Source organism: Seriola dumerili, unplaced genomic scaffold (assembly GCF_002260705.1).
Source record: "Seriola dumerili isolate Sdu_G_001 unplaced genomic scaffold, Sdu_1.0 BDQW01000052.1, whole genome shotgun sequence".
Classification (NCBI taxonomy): Eukaryota; Metazoa; Chordata; class Actinopteri; order Carangiformes; family Carangidae; genus Seriola; species Seriola dumerili.
Genome location: NW_019174307.1, coordinates 18,533,307 through 18,543,176, shown reverse-complemented (window position 1 = coordinate 18,543,176; position 9,870 = coordinate 18,533,307). Strand labels below are relative to the sequence as shown.

Here is a 9,870-nt window from a genome sequence, read left to right as displayed (position 1 = left end):
TAACCAATGATCAGGTGATCATTGATCACAAATCCTCTTGCTCCACCTTTGTACAAGTCTGTTTCAGCATTCTCCGTCCACTGATTATCATTAAAGTTCCTATGCCCTTACTTTACTGCTCACATAATTCATTTCATAGAAGAGAAGCTCCCTCTGTGTTTCTTTGTTTTCTTTAAATGGGGTAAGGAACTAAGAAAAAATGCTGATGAAAATCTTTTGAGTATCAAATACGCTCTACCAGTAAGTTTTAAAAACACTAGGTTTTTCAACAACATACAGTAGCTAAATACACTACTTCCACATTGTACTATCACATCTTCACAGCTCCAAAAATATCTGCCACAAGTACTGTATTTAGTGATTTATTGTCGGGATTATTTAGAAATGACTGAACAGATGGATCAACAGCAGAGAGGATTATGCTGCATTGATGCCTTTTTTATGCTGTGACTGTGGGTTTGCTGCTCTCCTCCATGAACGAAGGCTGCAAACTCTTCAGAAACCGCATTTCAAGCCTATTTGATACTCAAAAGATTGATTATCAGTGGTGTATTCCTTTACGAGAAACCACATTATCACAGTTATTTTTCTGCAGGGGAGAACTGATTTCACTATGATGCCTTTACTTTAAGGTTAATGTCAAAAACAGCTTAATTGAGCTTGAAATCCATGTCTGTGAGACTCTTAACTTTCATCTGTGTTTGAATAAAAGATCACTCAAAGGACCCCTCTGGTGAGTCCAGCGAGGTTCAATAGGTTTGGGAGTTCAGTGTCATGGTGTTAAACTGGATGTGTAGATAAGTACATTTTAAAGTCGTTTACAAATATATTTGTCATTATTTGTGGCTACATGAAGTGGACTCAAGTCAAATTGGGTCAGACAGGAGTAACAGATTGAGTGACTTCTGGTTCGACTTCCCTAAATCAATAAGGCAACGTGCTTTTCTTTTTTAAACTTCTCAGACAGCAGCTGTATGAGTATCACAAAGGGCACTGACAAATACAGGTCAAATGTAGCGTCCATACTTTTAGTGATTCACAAGCCGTCAGTGGGTGAGTCGATGATAAAGTTAATGATACTTATTCTGAGACAATTCAGTCTTTTCCTTAGAAGCTTTAAACAAATCTATAGCTAGACATGGAAGTGGAAAGAAACTCAGCCCACAAAGAGTCAAGACTGAGATATCTACTGCAAAATGACTCTGTAAATAAGCTCACTGAAAACACAGTCTGTTATGATTCACCATAAATGCAATTACCTTTAAAGCACGTCAGCCAGTCTGCCTCAGCATTTCCAGCTAATATGAACTACCACATTTCAAAATGTCTTTAATTTCCAGGTCACACAAACACACACACGCACTGCATCATAAAAAAAAAAAACCCATAAAGTGAGTTCAAAGTTCAACTACAGATTCCACAAAAGGGAGGCTGCCTCTTGAGTTTGTCAAAGATTAGTGATCAAACACACCATAACACAGCTCATCTTGACTGTTATAATCTCAGAGCACAAAGTCTACAGGCCAAGATTTTCTCAGACACTTTTCTCAGATGTTCAGACAGACTGGAAGTTGAGAAAAGCTCCTGTCCAAAGATTGTGTGATTTCCTACAACGTACATGCTGACAACCACACCTGCTTTCTGTAGCAAATGTCCAGGTGTGGACACGTGTGACAACAGGCAGAGTCTTCCAGGTCTCTGCTAATTCTGTCCGTCACATTCTTCACATTTCTACATCTGTCTTTATCCGTTTTCAATGCTGAAGCACACCGATCACATTTGTGTCTGCAGTGACAGAGGCAGTGAGCTCTGACAGACATGAGCTGATACAGACACCTGCTTCCGATATTTTAAAATCACTTTAGTAAACACACTGTACTGATCTCCTGTACCAACAAATACTTCCGCTCTGTAACCACCATCCCTCACTATGACAACCAGCCTCTCAACCCACTTTCAAAGGTAGTTGCCACCTTACAAATGTCTGCAGAACTGCCTTTAAGTACACTGCTATGACAAACCAGGATATAACACACACATTAACAGGTGATACATCATAAAAATATTTTCATTCTCTACTTAAGTGGGTTACTTTTCAGTTTCAGGTGTAATCTCAAAACTTTCTTCTACACCTTACATGTTTTTCTATAGAAGTCTTCTTTATATTTAGTGTCATCAAACATCCCAAATGCAAACTTACATTTGTCTTAAAGTAGCTGTACAAGAACTTCCCCTACATTAATTGCAGTATAGGGCTGCAACTAATGATCATTTTCATTTTTAATTTATCAACAGCTTATTTTCCCGATCCCGAAATGCAGAAGAAAATAAAAGGTGACATGTTTAAATTGCTTATTTTTCTGAACAACCCAAAAGCCAAATATTCCATCAGTGAGACTAAGAAAACCAGCAAATAATCACATCTGACATGCTGAAACCAGTACATCTTTTGGCGGTTTTGTTTGTAAAAATAACTGTGATTATTAGTTCATGATTAACTGACTAGTCATTTTATCTAATGCATTCTAAAATGGCAAAATATTGTGAGCACCTTAGTACATTTTTGAGCTAGAAAACAGCGCTGGCTAAGGCTGTAAAATATGATTGAATAGCTAATAATAAGTGGACTTTGAGTTAAGACAGTCTAACTAGAATAGCTATGATTTAAATCAGGACACATGTGATCAAAGACACTTTTGAGTCTGACTGAACACTTAATTAGAGTGCAACTTCAAGTATTCGCCTTTGACCAAGAGTAATGCTCTACTCATTTTTAAGTGTATTTAGATAACAGATTAATGATTAAAGAGTTGACTGCTTTAGAAACACTTCAAGAAGTTAAAGACAACTTCCACAGCACTCCTTGTGTCTGCGCTTTAGGAAAAACACTTATTTAATTCAGGACGCCAACGTTCACAGACAGTATCATGCTCTGCAGTGTTTTGGGTCATGTGTCCCCTTCAGACTGACAGACTGTTAGCGTACCTAGTTAGCTTTGAGTGCAACCATCAAATAGCACGACCTTGTCTTCAAACTGGTCGGTTTGTTGACGTTATCCAATTAGCATTTGGGCTGTACATCTGATCTCGCAGTCATCACCCTGCACCAGATCTCATATTAGCCAGGCGAAGCGGCTTACGTTGGACTCCACCGGAAAACAACAATCAATGCATTTCAATTGCGAGATGATGTAGCAAGCTAGTTGATAGTGCAAAGATAACTAGCTAGCTTAGAAATGTCAACCATGTATGTAAATAATTTATCTAGTTGACGTGCTAAAGATCTTTAATGCTAGGTAATTCTGAAGTTACTTACCTTGGGTGTTTGTATTTGTCTCAACAGTTGTTGCGAGGTGCTGTCCACGGATACCTGCTAGCTGGTTGCTAGTACGTTAGGGCTAGGTTGCTAACGACTAGCTGCTAATGAATTCCACAATGTCAGAGCAGTTAACGGATGATCAGCGCGAAAATAACCTGGAGACAACTGGCGTGCTAGACCAAACTGAGCCGGCGAAGCTGACAAATTAACCACTCCTTCATTCGGGCTGCTGTGCATCCTGTTAGCGACAGATAAACATCCCATTTGATGATTTCTCAAACACTCTTCCCTTTCCCGCAGCCATCTTACTTTAACTCCTCCTACACGGCTTCTCTGACTCACACCTCCACACTGCTGCTCCACACTGCTGTATGAAGGGTTTAAAGTGCCAAAATTAAGCAGCAAACACCGTCACCCGGTTCATACTAACACTGTCAAGCGTACACTGTGTTCTAACGCTGATAGGGTTTCAGTTTGGCCGTTAGTACTGTACAATAAACTGTTGACATTTAAATCGATTGTGATGATGACTGAGCATCATTCTTTACAATGGTAGTAAAACAACCCCAACTCAAAGTCCACTTTTTCTGGTGTTTCAACTGTCTTCATCAGTTTTCTTCACTGTAATGGAGATGGATGTGTTGATTTCATTCATTTGACTTTGCGCATTCTGTGTTGGCAAGTGGCACTTCAGTTATTGAATAGGTTCATTGCACTTCAATAAAGTTGGGGGACTCATATATTGACTTTTAAACACAAGTGGTCAAAATCAAAGCAGCAGAGGCACAGACTTAAATCCCAGCAAGCTTCAAAAAATGAGGGCTTATTTCCCCTAATGCAACTCAACAGTGTCTTTTATAGAGTGGCAAAAACATCAGTCAGCTATGGTTATAACTAAAAATGCAGCCTAGTAATTTAAAAACAACTATTGAGGTTTATATGTTTTGGGGATGTAGGGACAAGTGGTCAAGGAGCCAAGGAAAGGAGCTTGGGATCCTTTCTTATGTGTATTAAGTGTTTCTCTATGTCTATTCAGGCATAATCATAACCCAGGTATGAGGTTATCTACTTCACTGTAAAATAGAATATGGCATCAAATTACAGATATTAAATATATCTATTTTCACTTAAACATCACATTTGCTTGTTTGATTTTTTTGTAAACATTTCATTCTGGCCAGATTTCTTTATTAGAATAAAAGCAATTATATAGCCTTTTTTCATTTTCAATTCTCTTTTCGGTGACATATAGTATTTAAAAGTACATGCAGTAGACTCTGTATGTTTACTGACAGTGACAGACTGTTGTTTGGGCTCTGCACTCCAGTCATGTTGTCTCAAGCAGCACATCTGGGATGTGCAGTAGAAGACCGCTCTGGTTTTCTAGGGGAACGAAGAATTCCCAGAGGACACATGACATCTGTTGTGCTTTCCTTCCATAGAGACCAGGATCACCAGGCAGTGCTCAGGTACAGCTGGTTTGTTGTTGGGTGAAGCACGCAGCACTGCCTGATGCAAGTCATCAAGGTTGTTTGAATTATTGTCAGAGAAAGTGCAATACTCATGCAGAAGGGAACAACATCAAGAGCAAATGTCGCCGTCATTTAGAAACATGTGTTAGTCTAATTGCTAAACTTTGGAGGATGGATAAAACAGGTATTTCTAGTTTTACAGGTAACCAATGGCAGAGACTCCTCAGGTGGCATCGGGGGCAGAAGGATAATGAGGAAGGAGGAGATGGAGTCAAGGATGAAGGGAAACGGAACAGCATTCTGGATCTGAAGTTGAAAGTTAAGTAAGTAATTAATGTTTGGGCTAAAAAATGTTGCAAAAATTTTTTTTTAGATCACTATGAAGAGTCTCAATCTTTCAGTAAATGGGATCAAAACATTGCATCATTTCTATACTGCTGAAGAACTGACAAAGCATCTTGTGTGTGAGAATTAACGTTTGGAGTCCAGCTAATTAAATCTACTCAAAGCTTTCTTTATCCATAATAACATTTTTTTATACTCCAAGCATTATTCTTACATATTAATGCATTAGGGGATTTAAAGGAAGGGTCTGCCAAATCATAGGCTTTTATTAAATACTGCAAAGTGTAAGACTTTTGATTTAAATGACAGGCACGTTAGATAAGTTTTTACAAAGATATAGCTATGCAATCTATACAAATGTGTCTTCTGATTATTACCACAGTACTATCTTGATATAGGCACAAAAGCATTCATAACCATTTATCCCACTGAGGCAAATGTTGTTTTGCCTACAGATTTCAAATATATGATTTCAAGTATCTATTTGTAATTGTTATAAAATTTAACTTATTATTAATTTACACATGAGAACTGAAACATTATATATCTCTAAAGGACAATTTTCTATGTGTATGACCGATCACGTGGTATATTCTTTCCGTTTCCCTCTTCCTTCTCTCTCATCATTTTCTTTTCAGTTGGAAAGAGAGGGTGATTGATCCGGCAGATCAGTTTTATTATGTTTGGATACAGGTCATGATCTTTCCCATTGTCTACAACTGGGTGATCATCATTTTGAGGTACAAGATTAGAATATGATGAATATCAAATAGTATACAGTATATTATATATCAAAACATTTAACCTGTAATCATTTGATTTCGACTAAATTCAGTCTCACTGGTTGTGTTTTTTCAGGACATGCTTCACTACAATTGCACTGAGCTACCTACCTGTGTGGCTTACACTGGACTATCTGTCAGACCTCATGTATATAATTGACATGATTGTCACTGTTCACACAGGTAAATATTTCTCTTTTTGTCAGTTTTAATTGAGTCTTTGAAACTGTAGCTTATATAACTGTCACATATTCAGTCATATAAATGTGAAATACTGTTTAAATGAACACTTTACAGAAACAATCATAAATAATGAAGAAGCAGTAGAACTATCAGACCATAGACATGATTATAAATCTTTCTGGTTAAGATAGTAATAAATTGACAGGTTTTACTCCAAATAGCCCAATCAAAGCCTAAAATCCACCTCAAAGTAATAAAAGTAGCTCATTTTTTCGAACATGAATTAAAAATAACTAATGTATAATTCAGTGATATGATGGGGTATACACACATAGCATAGCATGTACACAACTTGGTTACATAAAGGCCTGCATCTAGACAACAATGGACACTTTCAGTAACAATGACACATGCCTGTTATTATACGGTTTTGTCCAATGGTGCCCCATAGGGTCTGTTATGTTCTGTGGCTGAACACAAAATGAAGTGTGAGGTTGTATATGCGCCTTTGGTGTATAACAGTAAAGAAAATCTTTTACATTTCATTGAACAAGAGAGGTTACCCTCATTTGTATGCACAGACATAAGCTTTTATATGGCTTTGTCAGGAACAAATTTTCGGTCTAGTTTTGATGAGCTGAAATAATATTTGGTTTTGTCATAGCATTAATGGGTTAATGATACTGATAAACTCAGATTTTTCTAAATCCTCCTGTGTATCTGATTTGGTGGTAAATAATTACATGAGTACCTGAAAAAGCAAAGAGGTAGGCTGCTTCATACCAGTGAGGTCAATTGTTTAGTGTAATTTAATAACAGTCCAGAGATATAGCTCTATATGGACCATGCACGGTATTCTAGTCCCTACATGAGTAGATGTGAAAGCAGTATTAACTCTTGCAAGTCAGGTATATTTGATACTGAAGTTAAAGCCAATCTAAGCTTTGACGAGGTAATTGTACCATAGCCGAAGTGCACTCTAGACTTTGTTAAGCCTTGTTCTTCCCTCTCCAGGTTACTTGGATCAGGGCATCCTGATAAAAGACCTAGCTCAGCTGAAGAACCACTACCTGCACTCAAAACATTTCTTAAGGGACCTGGCTTCCTTGATGCCCACTGACTTCCTCTACTTTGCCTTTGGCATCCAAACTCCGATGGTGAGGATCAACCGGCTTCTCCGTTTGCCACGACTCAGCGAGGCCCTGGATCGAATGGAGACGAGAACATCCTACCCCAACACCTTCCGCATCTCCAAGCTCATGATCTACATCTTTGTGTTGATCCACTGGAATGCCTGTCTCTACTTTGCACTGTCCAGCTACATTGGCTTTGGAAGTGATAACTGGGTCTACCCCAACATCACCCACGTAGAGTTTGCCTCCATGCGCCGTCAGTACTTTTACTGCTTCTGGTTCTCTGCCCAGATTTTCACCACAGTAGGAGACACCCCTTTGCCAAAAAGGGAAGAGGAGTACTTGTTTATGATTGCAGACCTGCTCATTGCCGTGCTGGTGTTTGCATCAATTGTTGGCAATGTTGGTAACGTCATCTCAAGCCTGAGGGACCGTGATAATGTCTTCTTCCCTAACCATGAGCTGGTGAGTTGGAAGACTGTCAGAAATAAGACTCTTTGTTTCTGAAATTAGTCTTTTTCCAACAACAAGGTTCTTTTCATTTTTCAGGTGAAGGCATACCTACGTAGCCATTACATAAGCAAGGAGCTTCGACAGCGTATCGACAACTGGTACCAGCATCTTCACATCAATAAGAAGATCATGCGAGAGAATGAAATCCTGCAGCAGTTGCCCTTGCACCTGAGGACAGAGATCGCTGTCAGCGTTCACCTTCCCACACTCTCCAAAGTCACCATCTTCCAGAGCTGTGAGAAAAGTTTGCTGGAGGAGCTGGTGCTAAAGTTAACACCTCAGGTCAGGGAGAAGGAAGCCCTTCAGATTGATTGTGATAGCTGTCATTTAATTTCCCAACACAATTAAGAGCCTGCTGTGACTTCTACTTTGTTTATAAAGCATGCTAGAAACTTGTGTTGAACCTGCTACCCCCAGGTTCAATACTCACTCAATGGTGTATCCTTATCTTGAATTCAATCCTGTTGCTTCTCCTGGTTAATTTTCATGCTTTCAGAAAAGACTTGTTAAAAGATGAAGATGTGTCCTCATGCCTTTCTCATGCAGGTGTTCAGTCCAGGAGAGTACGTCTGCAGGAAAGGAGATGTGGGCCATGAAATGTACATCATCAAAGAGGGAAAACTTGCTGTGGTAGCAGATGATGGGGTCACAGAGTTTGCTGTGCTGAGTGAAGGGAATTTCTTTGGGGAAATCAGTATCCTCAACATCAAGGGTAAGTCAAGTGTCAAGCACAGAACTTTGCACATGGTCATATGGCATTTAACAATTCATGTAGGTGGTGAATAGACTCAGAAGAGACTGTTTAGTTGCCTCAATAAGGCAGAATGATGCCTGATACTGATGCAGTAATATAACATCCTCACATTCACTGAAAAGCAAAGCAGTAAAACACAAATGAGAAATACTGTTAGTAATAACATTTTGCACACATTACTCATGCTGAGCAGCATTAAGCAATAAGACATAGATAGAAATACAACATTAACATCTGTGATTGTAATGTCAATAAAATGTTAATAGAGATATGTTAAATGATTGTAAATGATATCAGACTCTAACTACATAAATTATGCAGCACATAGTCGAGATACACAACTGTAGAATGTTTATATTTAAATATTAATACTATTGATCTTTGTGATTTAAGAATGTTCCTTTAATCTCTGAAATTGGCTTGTCCTTGATAATGGAACAAGGGTTGGCAACATCATATCTTTTGTAACGTTTTTGGTGCAAAAATTTTAAAGGAATCACATGTTTTCTTTCTAGGCAACAAGTCCGGCAATCGTCGCACTGCCAACATCCGAAGCATTGGCTACTCTGACCTGTTTAGTTTGTCCAAAGAAGACCTGACAGACGTGTTGTCAGAGTTCCCTGCAGCCAAACATCACCTGGAGGAGAAAGGCAGACAGATCCTCACCAAGATGGGCATGCTGGAGGAGAGTGGAGACGGAGAGGAGAGGGAGGCAGAGAAAGTGGAAACCAAGATAAAAAGGCTGGAGAGCAACTTAGAAGTCCTGCAAACAAAACTAGCACGACTAATGGTTGAACTAGAGTCGAGCAACCGCAAGATGCAGGCCAGGGTGGAGCAGCTCGAGTGGGAGGCGGCAGCACTGGACACTCAGCTGCCAGAAAATGGAAAAGAAGGAGAAACAGCACAGGGGAGAGGTGAAGGGGTGGGTGGGGAGGTTGTATGGGAGCGAGAAGAGGCAGAAGGAGAGGAGGAAGAGGAGGGTTCAGATGCAAAGGTGAAAAAACAGGGGCAGGGAGAAGATAGTAATGATGTGACCAAAGAGGGAGATGGACAGAGCACTAAAAGCACAAAGGATGATGTGGAGAGGGCAGCTAAGGGAGATAAAACTGGGTTAAAGGACCCAGATGACCAGGAAAAGAAAAAAGAAGATGATGGAGAGAAAAACCAAGAGAAAGGAGATGACAGACCTGGGAAAGGAGATGGAGCTGAGATTGAACCTGAAGACAAGAAAGAGGAGAAAAGTGAAAGGAGAGAACCTAAAGAGGGGAAAGAAAAGGTTGAAGAAGACTCAAAGAAAAGAGGAACAGAGCAGAAAGATGAAGGACAGAAAAAATGAAATAAAAAGCAAAATAACAGGGTATGAGAATGAA

At 39.3% G+C, this 9,870-nt stretch overlaps 1 protein-coding gene across 1 annotated transcript; it reads left to right on the top strand.

Annotated features, from left to right (window-relative positions):
* Nucleotides 1–5,075: 5,075 nt before the first annotated feature.
* Nucleotides 5,076–9,824, top strand: LOC111218214 (cyclic nucleotide-gated cation channel alpha-4-like; the record flags this gene model as incomplete). The annotated part of the gene is made up of 7 exons (XM_022740395.1): nt 5,076–5,113; nt 5,774–5,875; nt 5,994–6,100; nt 7,115–7,698; nt 7,783–8,028; nt 8,293–8,458; nt 9,016–9,824. Coding segments are annotated over exons 2-7 (1,956 nt in total), but the record flags the coding sequence as incomplete, so codon positions are not given.
* Nucleotides 9,825–9,870: the final 46 nt, after the last annotated feature.